The sequence below is a fragment of the Pollicipes pollicipes genome, unplaced genomic scaffold (genome assembly GCF_011947565.3).
Source record: "Pollicipes pollicipes isolate AB1234 unplaced genomic scaffold, Ppol_2.1 Scaffold_2555;HRSCAF=2994_pilon_pilon_pilon, whole genome shotgun sequence".
Classification (NCBI taxonomy): Eukaryota; Metazoa; Arthropoda; class Thecostraca; order Pollicipedomorpha; family Pollicipedidae; genus Pollicipes; species Pollicipes pollicipes.
In genome coordinates, this window is record NW_023596136.1 from 35,990,490 (window position 1) to 36,006,077 (window position 15,588).

The window sequence follows — 15,588 nt, forward strand, 5'->3', positions numbered from 1 at the left end:
TCAATTTAGCACTTCGCGGAATTTGACACTAAAAAACAAGGCATCAAACTAATGCACTCGAAAACACACGCAATGGCGTTTGCTTGCATCGGTGGCACAAAACTATGTTAAGAACGTGAGTTGAATTGACTTGGGAAATAACCTCACGTCATTGATTTGACAATTGCGAGCACGTTCGTGGCGCAGCTTGCTATTACGCGAGCCGATGCAGATGACAGGTCCTTGGTTCAAGGCCAACCGCGGTGGGGCTTCCTTGGCCGGCCCCTGCCGTGGAGATGACAGCAATCGAGCAATAACGGCCATCCCACTGGATTACCGCCATACCGACCAGCGCCCATGGCAGAGTGGTCGCAGGCACAGACTACCTTCATATACGTGAACCCGTCTGTTCGGTCGTGACTCAGTTTTCACGGTCACGCTCGGGACTAAGGAAGCAGTACTGCGATTAGCTGTCCTGAGTCCGGGAAATCCTAATACGTCAGCCGCCCGCCTGCCTGCTACGTTACACGTTACGGCAGGAATCAAGTACTTAGGACTGTTTCGGAGCCGCTACAAAAAAGAGACATACGCTGCGTACAGTTTGCGGTGTGCATATAAGTCACACTACCAGCAGTCAACCAGAAAAACCATGCGACGGGCAGCAAAGTTATGTGGTGATACAAAATAATCCGCAACAGACCAGTATAAACACCGCAAACGATAACATTCCAGCATTTTAAAGTTGCCTTTCCTTCTGGCAACCGGAATTTAAAGAATCATGCAACATGAATATTTCACCTTCAAGACTAGCATTCCAGACCTGGGCCAATTAAATTCTCGTGATTCACAGCTTGGGTGATACCAAGCTTCCACCCCCACAGCTCTTCCCATTTGTCCCGTTCGCCCCTTTTCAGTCGGGTCACCAAAGCCCGACGCACGGCGGAGCCAGACGCGCTCCTCCGCTTGCGGGCGAAACGGCCGCTGCTGCCGGCTCGCTGGACGCAGGGCCCCAAACTGCACCATCGCCGACACGCACGCCTATTGGACGCCCCTGTCGCAGCGTCGCGTGACCTTTCCCAGCCCAATATTCTCTCTCCCACGCGAGTGCCGCCCATGCCGTGTTCACGCGCCCCACTCGGCGCAAAACGTTCGACGTTCTCGATTGAGCTGGGCGGGGGCCGTGGACGGGCGCCGAGCACGGCAGGCAGTGAAGGCGCGCTGCCGACGCTGGGGACGCGCGTGACAGGGTCGGGCGGCGCGTGCGGCAGTGTTACGAGCTAGGCGACAGCGAGGCCGAGCCATTCTCGAACCATCGAAAATACTCGGAGCTGCACGCATCAGCCCGGCCCAATGCGACCTTAACGCACTTAACTAGACTCAATCTCAGCAACTAAGCGTCGTAAAACCTATTTTTTGGCCTGTTGTTGATGCCTTTTGAAATGATTCATCCGACGTTACCACTCGATGGAAACTTCTCCGCAACATTCGAAAAGCACACAGTTTTGAATGACATGACATTTGAATTTGCATATGCATGATGTCCGCATAGATCACTATCACATATGTCGCTTGACACAAATGATGTGCGCATAGCTCATCAACATTTTACAGGAAAGGCTTCCTTACCCATACCTCAACATCCATAGCGTTCCTTAATCACGACCGGTGGCTTCAATATAGATGTTCTCAAGGTACAGGCAACGTTTCTCAACAAAACAGGCTGCCAAGGGAAGCAAAGATGTGGTCATCGTTGAAAACATCTTTGCTCTTTTTGATGCAATGAATCGCGGCGAAACTTTTGAAATGAGAATATTCTCTTTCAATTCGTGAAAAATACTATGTTTCCAAAGTCTTAGCTTGCATCTCTGTTAGTACATAATCTGCTCACACACCGATTCAACAATTGGTAACAAGCGTATCTTTCTTTTTTGCGATGTTGAACCGCTTGGAACAAGTCGTCAATCTTAACACGCGCCCGTATGGCCGGCTAGATACTCTTCGCTCGGGTGGATGGTCAGGTTGACCCCCCTGAGATCTCGGAAACTAATAGAGCTAGAGACACCAAATCTACAGGGTGGGCTGATCTGTACGTGAAATCACTTGGGTCAAACTTTTAATTTCCTATGTCATGCCCTTCGGGACAAACAAGGTTAAACAAAGGCAAATTCTAGGTCGGTCTCCAAGGTGCCCCCATAGCCTAGCAAGCTGTTTATAGCAAAGGATCACGTGTTCAGTTAACGTCAGTGACCTTGTTTGACCTCGAAAAGGTTATGGTGACCAAAATCATGCAAGGCCACTCCGGGTTTTGCAGTTGAATAAGCGACAAAGATTACGCCAGGCAGTACGTTCCTAAACAAAAAAATGTTGACCGGGGCAATTTCAGATCAATGACCTATTCTGACCTCTAAGGACTCCATGGAAGATATATAATGCGGTTCCTACTATCAATAAGTTTGAGATGAGTGCCAGAAAATATATCATGCATTAAGTCCTAGAGTAATAAAGCAGGTTGGCTTTGACCTCGGTCTGACCTTTATGCCTGACCTCAGGTCAAAGTAATTCGCTCATTCAATATCTGTGTTTCCTAAGAAAGTATCTCACAGATGTATGGCTTCGTCTAACACTCCGTTGCTGCATCAGATTGAACGATTCCCTAGAAATTGACTTCGCTGAAACCATGGTCTGACTTTGACCTGCCATAGTTCAGCGACCTCACAAGGTAAATCTAGATTTCTGATGCCAAGCGATCCGCTATTTAATTGTCTACAGCACGCAAAATTTGGCGCGGCTTCACCGCGCTGTTCGGAGACCATTCTGAAAAAAACCTTCGGGGGGGAGGGTAAGTTGACCCCCCCACTCGAGCGCGTGTTAAGGCAGTCGGAAACAAACGCCAGCAAACGTGCAAATCTTTTTCCATTCGATAAGAAGTTGAAACAGATTGTAGCATTTCAACATTCCATTGTGCTTGACGAAAGAAAGAAGTGAAAATGAGGGGACGGTGTGGCACGTACCAACCGGGAGCGGAGCCTTTGAATTGCACTACATGTAGTCTAAAACACGTTCATCACATCGAAACGGCCCTTAATACTTCTCTTAAACTAGAAGTCGAATTATTCAGTCTATGTTATGTGTCATGTGATTCCCTCATATCTCTGAAACATCGAGAAATGATGTTTCTTTGTGAATAAAAGGCCTGAGCATTGGTTGTTTAACAGCACTTGCCAGTAGTTATAATTTGGCGCGCTGCTCCTCTTCCAAGCCTTATGAATCCGAACAAAAGCTGAGGAGATACCTGGTTCATCGCCATTCACACAACACTTACACGTAGCAAAGAATGGTGCATCCTCAAAATGTCTCGATACGTATACGTGCCACACATTGCATACTAAAACCCTGCTCCCTGCTCCTTATTCAAAAACGTCGCGCTGAGGGTCATCCACATGACCTAAACACGTTCAATAAGCTCAAAGACACATACTGTGCTTGAGGCCAGTGTGAACAAATGGATGGTGTGCCCATGCCAGGGGCTATGTCCGACCGTCGACGCTCGAATGATGCATTGACGGCCATAGCCTTCATGCGTCGCGAAATAGTGGCCTGATCACGCGCGGCGCAGGCCCGAGCTTTTACAGAAATGTCACCGACAGAAACTACGACACCTTTTGCGCACTGAATGGCAACTGGCTTGAATGGCCGATGTGGCTCAATCACGCACATTGGCGCGAGTGGGCGTATGCGTCCACTGCTGCTGGCTGTAACCGTTTGTGTTGACTGTCTCCTTCATGAAGACAGTCAACGGACTCTCTTACATTGACATTGCCTGTTTCTTTCAGGGATCTGCTTTGGACAGGCTGTGGCAGACGGACATCGATACCAATAGAGGTAAGTTTCAACAGTGTACAACAGTTATGGTTTAGCCAAACACACGGTATGCTGAGTCTCTTGGAGAAGCTGACATGGTTGAGTGGAGGCAAGCCGCTGCAGCGAAGTTCTACGCATTTTATCAACTAGTGTTAAATGCAAACGGTGCCCGTTGCGTTATTTGATTCTGGTGTCAATGTTTCCAATAAAACTACAACCAGAACTAGACCTGGGATGGTCGCGACCGGCTATCCGGCTGAAACACGTAGAACAAACGGGTTGGGCCCTCTGGAACAGATTAACAAACTTTGTTCTTCCTGAACAACGAAAGGACCTAAAGATACTTAATACACCGACGCTGGCAAATCAACAAACAGCTTGTTGGTGTGAGCACAATGTCTTGGAGACGTAAGTGAACTTTCAGTCCCAAAAAAGGCAGAACATCGAAAATATCGCCACCTGTCCAGCTTGCTTCCACTCACGGTCTCGTAATCTTTTAACCTAACGTACTCAGTCGCAATTTTGTGCTTACGTAACAGACACAGCAGTAGCAATACAGTGCGTCATAGATTTGACGCAAAAGTTCTGCTCGGCGTGAAACCCTTGCAGAACTAATGAAGCATAGCAAGCGTCGGTTGACCCGATGGCATAACATGTAAACGGTGGGGACCTGCTGTACTAATTCAGGTACGTTGCACTGCTGCGTAGCTTGGTCTTGGCTACTTCGTTATCCTCATGATTCAGTCCTCACGACCGAGGTAAAACGACAACTAGAAGACGGTGACAAAGCGTGTGTGCGTGCGTTCCCTCTCTCTCTCTCTCTCTCTTTCTCGCCTTCCTCACTCTCTCCCTCTCCCTATCTTCCCTCCCTCTCCTTACCTTCTCTCTCTTTCTCTCTCCCTCTCTCTGTCTCTCTCCCTCTCTCTCCCTCTGCCTCTCTCCGCCTCTGTTTCTTCATCTCTTCCTCTCTATGTCTTCTGATCTTTTGTTTCCTCCCCTTTTTTCCTTCTCTCTATTCCTCTATTTCTCTCCCTCTCCCCTCTTCAAGAAAACAGTGTAGATTGAAACACGTACGTCCTCCATGACTTGTGATTTTAGAACCCTCGGCCGTAAGAGAAATAAACACACATACCATCAACATTTTAAGCAGGGCACTTTGCGGCAACTTGCCACCCACATATATTGGCAGTACGATTTCTGGCGTCGTTGCCCCGAACTGGATCAACAAAGACAACCATGTTTTCGCGTGTTATGCTCGGTCGCATATGCACTGTAGCCTTTTCGCAGAATTGTAGCGGCCAGAACTGCGGAAAATCAAAAGGTAGTAGAGCAGCCGTGTGCAGCGGCGAGCCTCGAATACAGCACTAACACGGACCGCCTGCCGCTATACCGAGTGACATTTTTTCCCCGCAGCAATACCCACCATGGTAGGGTGTGTGCCGATATGCCCGGAAGTGGCCCTCGCCATCCCCATTGGATATGGATCCGTCTCTACTCGGGGAAGACGGGCTGACTGCTGTCACGCAAAATAAACATGCGACAACTGTTTGGTCGCATCGTCACGCATCCGATGCGACCATCTGTCCCCAGTAGGTTAACGAGGACGTCCGGCTCAAAGGCGCCGTCGGTCGCAGCCGTCAGCGGCGGTACTGAGCCATGCTGCCGGCTGTGCCATCATTCACGCCTATGGCCACTCACGACAGGGTGGCGACGGGGCAAACCAATTTGTCGGGGTGGCCGCTGCACGCTGTGGCGCAGTTGGAATCGCCGTGACCCAGTTGGCATCGCTATGACCCAGTTGGAATCGCCGTGACCCAGTTGGAATCTGAAGATGTCCTCGGATGTGACTGTATTAGCACCCGTAGGCCAGACCCTGTGGTAACCCCGACCATTTTTGGTCGATTTCGAGGCGAAGAGTGACATTTTTGTCAGCATCAGCGTACTGGGGATAATCACCGGCCTTCTTTTACTGGCTGCCTTGTGATACCAGTGCTACAGTCATCTGCGGTACCAGCAGCAAATACACGGCACAAATGCGCATTAAAATCCCTACCATTTTTTTTCTTCAAATTTACATCTACACACGTTTATAATCCTTAGCATACAGATGACCTTACCTGCCTGGTTCCAACGCTAGTTCGGTGTACAAGACCCAGCTTGGGGCGGGCAGACCTGCTGGCTGATACTGGAATCAGGCAGACCTGCTGGCCGATGCTTGGGCCAGACGGACCTGCTGGCCGATACTGGAATCAGGCAGACCTGCTGGCCGATACCGGGATCAGACGGACATGCTGGCCGATACTGGGGTCAGGTCGACCTGCTTGCCGATACCGGGATCAGACGGACCTGCTGGCCGATACCGGGATCAGACGGACCTGCTGGCCGATATTGGGGCCAGGTGGACATGCTGGCTGATGCTTGGGTCAGACGGACCTGCTGACCGATACTGGGATCAGACAGACCTGCTAGCCGATAGTTGGCGTTCATGGTGGCCTCTACCGATATTGCCAGACGGGAGCCTAGTCTCTTAGGTGCATCCAGAAGCACACAAATGTGACCTGAGCCAGCGTGTATGACCGACGAAACCAACCCCGAATGTAACTGGAGCCTATGTGTGTAGACGGCAGAACAAGCCTCAAATGTGACGGGAATCAGAGTTCGTAACCGGAGCAACAGACCCCAAATGTGACCGGAATCAGAATTTGCAACCGGAGCAACAGACCCCAAATGTGACTGAAATCACTGCGTATAGCTAAAGGAACAAATCCATCTCTATCAGCCGGGAGTACCAAGCAAATGTGTGCTTAGTTCCGTATGCCTCAGTTTTCGTTAAATTGCCGTGAACTTTCATGAATCGGCAAAAATAGCAAGAAAACAGGACGAACGACGGGTTTCGGGACAATTTCGATTTACATCGTTAACCCTTGCCCTGATTGAAGGGAGAGGGGCCACACAACGCTAACCCCTAACTTTTTCTAAGGATCTAATCTTTTCTGTTTTTTTAGACGCGTTTTAAGGTGCGTTTGGACGACGACCTGCTTCAGGCACGGGCGACTGGTCGCAACCGACCAATCCACGGATCCGCCTTAAGTCAAAATCCGCCAGATCCGTGGAAAATTACACAAGGAACATGACTGCAAACATCGTGCTGCTGCACGATATAATTTGGTGAATAGTGGCATGTAAATCTGAAATGTCCGATTTTCAGGAAAACCTAACATTAAATGTGGCCTAGTTATCGTTCACCTAACAACATAGACTTATAAGCAATCACTACATGTCACCAAGCCAAGCCCCCCTATCATTTTCGCGGGCCTGTCATTCTTGACTTGGAAAATGTAGGGGGATGGGTAACTATGCGTCCACGTTAGGAAAAACGGCGAATGCAGATGAAGGTTGAAATAACGAGCAAACCCATATAGTACATACGTGTGACAAAAGCAATGGGTTTGGCTGAAGTGAAGGTTACAGCAAAATTCAGTTATGCCTCAGATTCGCAACGGACAAGTGATTTGCTTCCTGGTTACCATTTGCATACGTTGTCTACCAGAACTAGTGATACAGCTACTGTTTTTTGTTGTATCATCCCCCACCTATTAAGGTTTATAGCTTGCAAACATGAACACTGCTGCTCTCCAAAGCCAATACTGTGCCCTCCTATGACATAAGGTTCAAATAGGGGGATCTAATGCGATCTGTGTAGCATTCAACATCGCTGATTACGCAGGAGGGATGATCACCGCGTTTTACGAAGCACGAACCGACAGCTCCTTTGTTTGTGTGCCCATTGGCCTTTGCCTGGATGGTGTCTGGGGTGGAGCGGTGTACGTTATCAGTCGTGGCTAACGAGCCTTTGCTATGCATAATGCCATGATTACAAGCATGAGGAGCCATGTGGACTCGTGGACTTGGACTAAGTGCTGATATGTCCGGTTGTGATCTGCGAGTGCAATTGGCGCATTCATTATGATTTCATAGACTGAAGCCGGACGTTTCAGATTACCTGTAACGCTCAAGTAAACGATGTCTTGATCGCGCCATTTGGTGATGACTGCTCTAGGCACAGCAGATTCCTCACTGAATGTCGGAGCGTCGATATTGGTGGCACGCGAGGAGCCTTATCGATTTCAGGAGCACTATGCGTAATTCCGTCACAACTAGTTTGTTGTCGACACACGGCGCTCTCGGCGCGTGTCTGCTTTGTCCCTTCCGTCCAGGCTTTTGTCAACACACCTCATAACACGTATGGACAGCGTGCGCCGCGTCAAGATGGCCTCCGTGAGGGCCGCTCATTCAGCTGCTGTCACAGCAGGCGCACGCTAATGGACGCTAATCGGCGTCCCCGGCGTTTGTTTTGACTCCACTGCATGGTTGCCCTCCGTGTGAGAGACGCAGGGACAAATAGTCCGACGTCTAATTGCGTTGCTTATTTCAATGTGCATGGTTCGCTGGTATAGTGTGCCACAGCGGCGAAAAGAACGTCCACACCAAAAACAACAAAGGAATAGCTGAAAATTCCGTTGTTGGCTAACTGCGGCGGCGAACAGCAACTCTGAGAACACAGATCTGAGCTGTGCGATCCAACTGCGCTGATCCTTATCGATTAGCTTGTTTTGTTGGTTTCGTCAGTGATACTTAGCCGTGCTTCAACTCAAGCCTCCAAATTCACCCTTCAAGTCGGAACTTTTCCACGTCATCCAAACACAACTCCATCCGCAGCCTTCGTGCCTCAGGCCTTCTGCGCCGCGCCCTCGCCGCGTGACCCCCGCCCCGCCCCCGTCCCCGCTAATTGGTCTAACCGGGACACCGGACCGCCCATCGGTCGTCATTCGTCCCCGCGCCGGCACGCCAACACAGGATCGCGCCCGCCGGCGGCGGGCTCCGGGCGCCCGCCGCCCGTGCCCGTCTGCAAGCGGGATCAATCCGTGCCGCGGCGGGCTGGCCCGCCAAGGTCACGGGGCGGGGCCTGACCGGAAACGAGTCGGACGGATGGCCCGAGGCGCCGCGCCCGCCCAGCCCCGACTGCCGCGCGGTGACGTCACGGAAGGCGCCCGGGGGCATTCCGGACGTGGGAATGGCAGCTGTAAGCTGAGCTGACGTCACGCTTCGTCGTGATGTTACCAGTGCCGGAGGCCTAAAAAACCAACGGGGAGTGGTGGGAAAGACACCAAATTTCTCCCTATTGCTACAAAAATTGTTGTTATTCGGTGCATTTTGGTAATGTTTAGAAACTTTGGTCAAATATTGAGGAGGACAAGAAAAACCAGGAGGGGAGGAGGGGAAGGCGAGAGAGGGGAGGGGAGAGAGGGAAAGAGGAGAGAGAACGAGAGAGAGAGAGAGAGAGGCGAGAGATGAGTCAGAGGGCGAGAGGAGATGAGAGAGAGAGCGAGAGAGGAGAGAGGAGGAGAGAGATGAGAGGGAGAGAGAGAGAGGAGAGAGAGAGGAGAGAGAGAGAGAGAGCGAGAGAGGAGAGAGAGAGAGAGAGAGAAGAGAGATATAATAGTATATTATATATATATATATATATATATATATAAATAATGTATCTAATGTCTCATTCTCTCATTCGTTTCGGCCTTTGACATCTCTGGGCCATGACATGGTGCTCCTCCGTGGGGCAGGTTTCTCGGTGCTGCCCAGCAAGTACAGCGTGGAGCGGCGCGGCTGGGACTACACGTCAACGCCGTCGCCGCCGCGTGACAGCTTCGGCCGGCCCTACAAGGGCTCGCCCACCGGGCGGCCCATCCTGCAGCCCATCCCGGGCGCCCACAGTCAGCTGCACGGTGAGTTTTGGAGGATTCGTCGGGAAAGGAGAGAGGCGTCCATTTACATGCGGAGGCAGACTGTGCCGTCAAGAATGGAGAGGGGTATACATATTCATGCGGAGACAGACTGTGCCGTCAAGAATGGAGAGGGGTGTACATATTCATGCGGAGACAGGCCGTGCTCACTACAGCATGATTTTTGAAATATCATAACTGATAACGTAAGTCGACTTTATCAATGCAGATATCGACATAGGTAAACATGTGCATTTTTTACTATCTTTACCCCGAGAGGCATGTGCAGTGATACGACACACGACGGAGAAGTTAGGTGCCTGAAGAGCGCTCATGATATTTTTGATCAGTTATTGCACCCAAGCCATTGATCTTTTGCTGTTATTGTCAGGGAGTCGTGCCGTGATCTGAGGTCACCACTCAGGGTCACCACAGGTCACCGCTCGCCGCCGACCTGCGAACGGTGACATGCTAAACAAACTGCGGACCAACACGCAATGGCTGCATGCGTGCATATCAATGGGCACAAATTTGTAGCATAGTTACTTGAATAAGCATGCATAAATTTTGTAACCACTTGAGCTGTCCGAATGGATTAGACATGGCTTTCGAACTCGTCTACACGTACAGTCACCACGAATCAGCCTGCTCCGGTGGCACCATGCGATAATGTCGTCACCAGCGCCACCTATATCCCTGTCAGTGTAAGCTTTCGACGCCAGGGATTTGACAGGCGCTGGCCTGTTACGGTACAGGATTAGGTGCGCATATATCACTTCTTCCTCTAAGCTGATCATGCATCAAAATCCGGCACTAAATAAACAGGAACGGGACTAATTGGGCCGCCATGGTAATGGAGGGGAGTATAGGATATTCTCGCACGCTTGTAGGTGCTTGCCTGGCAACCCCTTGCGCAGAAATGCTTCAGATTTAAGCAAGTGAGCTTCTGGAAGCTTTTCATATCTAACGTGCATATTGCATCTGATTAGCGAGTTAGATGACAGACGTGCCGCATAACGTTTCTATATGCTGTTGTACAGATGCGCCCACAAGGGAAAGACGCTGGAGCCCTTGCCCCTCCCCGAGCAAGCGCGACGTCGCCGGAACGGCGAGAAAAACACAGGACATGTTGGGGCTCGAATAGTGCACACTTTCAGCCCTGTGAAGCAACAGAGATCTGCTGTCGGAGACTTCTCTAAATCGAACCTCCTATTCTGCCTGAGTGACTGCATTAGCGTGAAATATGATCTTTACTCTGTGCTGATATTGTTGGCTTCTACTGTCATTCAATGTCTCAATTGTTGAATTGGGTTGTCATGTATGCTATTTTGTTCACGTCATTGTTAAGCATTACGTCGTGCACTTGCAGGCCCCTCCAGCTTGGATGGTTGGGAAGTCGAGATAAAAGGTCAAACTATTCTTCCGAGTGGAGCAAATAGCGATGTTACTGACACGCATCTTTATATTTTTGGCAGTCCCTTTCAGTGCCGATGACGTCAGGTTGGGTCAAAAAAATTACACGCGGGGACGAGCTTAAGAAAATATCTGTGGCGTATGAATACCACTGCTGTAACTGCAAATCGTGGGCTCAACATCAGTCGAGTCAAAATCTTCTCCGATCACTGGATAACCTTCGATAATCATGGATATGTGACTGCTCCGCAGAAAACGCTAGCATGCCTTGACTTGAGCAAACTTAAAGCTACTGTCTTAAAAAGACGTTGAAAATCTAGCAAACCACAAGTTGAGCAGTAAATTTCACCCAAATGATCAGCCATAAGAGAAAGCTTAAAACATTCACGTTAGAAGTTGTATAAAAGTCATACCGCCGTGATAAACATCAACGTTTTATTTGGCACATTGGATGTGGACTGCGCTGTCGATCGTGCTAAACAAGCATCAGCTTATCTTACAAGCTGGTGTGAGGCAAATTTGGAGCTATAAAGGCATTTGCCGGTATACGACTTACAGTACTGACGAACCATTATTTCCTGGAAGACAATGTTACGGGAGTGAATTTGGTCAAACTTACAAGCTGAGTCTTAAATATTGTCGTGTTTTCCCAATCGATCAAATCCATTTCACTGCCATCTCGCAAATATCTTGTCAAACATGCCTTCCTTTTTAAAAAGAATGTAGGCGTAATATATGTAAGAATATGTGCGTAAAGGCAATGTGAAGGGACGATCCTAAATCGTAAACATCAGACAGCGTGCTGCGTAGTCGATACTGAAGCTTGAATCTACATCACCATTGAAGAGGCTCCAAACTCAGTCCAATAGTGCTACTCCTGGCCCCGCCATCATGCATGAAATATATGGCCCCTGATCTGTGTTGGCCGCAGCTGTGTGTGTGTGTGTGTGTGTGTGTGTGTGTGTGTGTGTGTGTGTGTGTGTGTGTGTGTGTGTGTGTGTGTGTGTGTGTGTGTGTGTGGTGTGTGTGTGTGTGTGTGTGTGTGTGTGTGTGTGTGTGTGTGTGTGTGTGTGTGTGTGTGTGTGTGTGTGTGTGTGTGTGTGTGTGTGTGTGTGTGTGTGTGTGTGTGTGTGTGTGTGTGTGTGTGTGTGTGTGTGTGTGTGTGTGTGTGTGTGTGTGTGTGTGTGTGTGTGTGTGTGTGTGTGTGTGTGTGTGTGTGTGTGTGTGTGTGTGTGTGTGTGTGTGTGTGTGTGTGTGTGTGTGTGTATTTGTGTGTGAATGTGTATGTGAATGCAAATAGGTAACCAGTTTGCCCTCCCAGCCATACAGAGGGTGACACCTGCCAACCGCAAATATCGCGATATTACGCAATTCGTTCGCATTTGTTTTGTTTCCAAAGCGCTGTGTGTTATGCTCCAGACGCTGGTGCACCTGGCGTTGTGGGACAAGCGAGCAGCAAATCTTCGGAATATACTCGACAAGAGGTCAGTACTGTCGTGTTCGAGATCACATGCAGCGCTTCTCTGCGTTAAGATACACACCCATCATGACAGAACTATTCACAAAGGCATTGTGGATCAACTTGTTCAAACATTTGTTCGCCACTGGATTGAAAAATAAGCGATTCTAATACAGCGGTTAAAATCGCCAATTTTATCATTAACGCCCATCAGCTTGACGTCCGATAAATCTAAATAAAAGGCGTATTACTGTCATGCGCACGTTCTAAAAATTACCTTTTCAAATTTGCATTTTGTCTAGGGAGCGACGTGTACAGTACTAAAACGATAGGTAGATTTGCACAAAATATGAGTGTATACACGGGCGTTAGCGTCCATGGCTCGGCATTTCCGGCCACACTACCCGTAGGATCACGTTGCCAATGCAAGAAACATCATTATTTTGAGCTAACCAGTGAGCTGTGCTGTCCTGCAGTCGAGGTACACACGCCTTCCGCCCCACCGCGAGGTTCTCACCATCGATAGATCACCGGAGCCGACGGGAGCTGAGCTCAACCACACTCTTCGCCCGACGGAGAGATCCCATCTAGTCTTTGAGAAAGGAGGAGTTGGACCTTCTAAAACTAGGTAAGCTGATAATGGTGTCGTGTTTGATTTCATGCTTACCTGCCCCAGCCGTGTACACAGCTGAAATGTTCAGAACACTTTTCCTACGTTGGCATGCTTGGCAAACTTACCGCTGGCGAAGATAGCGAAACATCCTCGTACTTCAAGCTTTACTACTCGGTGTTGTCCGCAAACATTTGCATAACTTGGGACTGTGGAAAAAGCAACAATAAAAAACAACTGTATCTTCATCCATCGCTCATCAATTACAACCTTTATTCTTCGCCATCGCATTAATTCGTATGCTGACAGTTATATGCTCAAATTTGCATCTACTGTACATTGCAATGTGCGGCAGGCTGGTGCAGCGTAGATAAAGCATGTCCTGACATAACAAAATTGGTTGTGAAGTACAGCCAGCCAGATATGTATAGCATGACACTGTATTCCACTTCGTAATCTGAAAGCTCACATTGACCTATCGGAAGGCAATTTTGATCTTATTTGTGTCGCCAGCATTTGACGCTGTACTCTTGTATGTTGAAAGCACATGTTTGGCAAGGCATTTATGCGCAAGTTGGTATGATGTAATGTAACCGATTGCTGGGAGAACTGCTCCTCCACATTTCTCTGAAATTACTTGGTTGCTGTCGTTTCATTGCATATTGTTGTCTGGCTTCATGCACTTTCTGCATTGAGTGGAAAAACTTGTTCTGCAAGCACTCCAAGAACATTCTGCGATAAGGGTAACATAGGATATTTGATTTCGCCTACATTTGTTCAGGAGCGTGTGTTTTTTTGTTTTCTTTGCAAGACGTAGGTAGTTACAAAAGGCTGTGGTTACCTTAGAAGTATAATATGATGATTACAACTTTAATTGTACTATCAGAGAGCTTGTTAGGCCATTAGTAACAAGAGATGTCTCGCCCCCCCCCCAAAAAAAAAACAACAAATTAGCAGCACTGGCACACTTGTTGACAAAAGGCAAGTGAGAACAATGGTCTATTGAGCTCACTGGACGTCATGATCATACGAGACCTGGTTTTTACCACTAGAATTTGCATCCCATCACATCTGCTGGATGACTTCATGGAGTAACCGCGCCTAAGTTTTGTGCACGGATATGGCGTCCATGTAACCCTTGCTCAATATGATATCCAAGCCTCGACATGCCAACAGTCTGAGCAAGATATTTTATCAGAGCCTGGCGCTCAGTCCGCACTCAATTAATCATGGCAACAACGCGATGCGCGGTGGGTTTTTAGGGTTCCGGCTACAACACAAATGGTCGTAAAAAATAAAGTTGTTATGAGTTGCAATAAAACGGTTGTAACGGCAACAGAGCATGCTCGCGCAAAGTTTGGGTGTGTACCGCACGTCGGACACTTCAGACGCTCGTTATCCGGCACCGCGAATGTCAGCTGTCAGCGACGTCACACGACCCGCGCCATTCATCGCTAATGGTCGCCCCCCCCCCCCCGTTCCTCCCCTTGTCTGGGCCGGATCCACGTGACTGGCCCCCGTCTCTAGGGGAGCGGGCACTGCGGTGTTTGCCGAGCTATCACTAGGCAACGCTGGCTGACGCTGAAATCCATACGACTGTGGAGGTAACCCACGCGACGGCTAACGACAGCGCGACCGGACGACGGCCGTGCGCCAGTTACTGGAGCTTTGCCGATATGGTCGGTCGTTAGTGATGGATGCATTTTTATTCCAAGACCGACAACTTTGCTTTTAGAAGTGGCCGGTTGGCGCAATCTTCAAGCTCTCGACAACGGGATAAACCAAAAATGATCGTTTAAGTTTGGAGGTCATCGGCTTCTCATTTTTCGTGTTTGTAACTGTTTCCGGTGATCAGCAACGGGTAACATTTACGACAGTATCCTAATCATCCTTGGGCCGTCAAAATACAGCCCCTACCTTGGACAGTGGATACGCCAATCTTGATCGAATATCATGAAGGCTGTGCGTGACCGCCGCGCTCAGACAACTGCATTGGGTAAACGCTGGACGACCGCGACAAACAACATATTGCTGGTTCGTCACAGGCACGACACGAAGCCAGACACGCCCTGGCCGCGTGTGGGGTACTCGGGTTGTACACTGCCTGGTGCAGCTTTCCTTCATCCGGCCAGAACATGCTGGCTAGAACCAGCCAAAGGAAGTGAACGAATTTATGTTCATCAAAAAGCATGAATAAAAGAAGGAAGGTGAAGAAGGGGAGATGAATAACATAGCATAGCCCGGAGATCATCAGTAAGAAACCGATGCTGGCAAAAGGGGCTTAGGAAGCACCCATCAGATCTCCTTGCTTCTATTTCCTTTGCCTTCGTATTCCTCTTTCATCTTAACCGACCAAAATCTAACATCAATAAAACCCCTGTAATCTTCCCTTTCATTGCCATCGTTAAGTACCCATGAACCCTTTGAACAATATAAAGCATGCGTGGAAAGTTTTAAAAACCGGGAAAAGACCAGCTGTTTGGCTT

At 49.0% G+C, this 15,588-nt stretch overlaps 1 protein-coding gene across 4 annotated transcripts in view; it reads left to right on the top strand.

The window, feature by feature from the left end:
• Window positions 1-15,588, top strand: part of LOC119109937 (TOG array regulator of axonemal microtubules protein 2) — a 50,369-nt gene that overhangs the window by 17,103 nt on the left and 17,678 nt on the right. For all 4 annotated transcript variants that reach the window (XM_037233706.1, XM_037233698.1, XM_037233686.1 and 1 more), the window contains exons 2-5: window positions 3,813-3,861; window positions 9,462-9,623; window positions 12,453-12,517; window positions 12,969-13,120. In XM_037233706.1, the coding sequence (XP_037089601.1) occupies window positions 3,813-3,861; window positions 9,462-9,623; window positions 12,453-12,517; window positions 12,969-13,120 (428 nt within the window). The remainder of the gene's footprint in view (window positions 1-3,812; window positions 3,862-9,461; window positions 9,624-12,452; window positions 12,518-12,968; window positions 13,121-15,588) is intronic.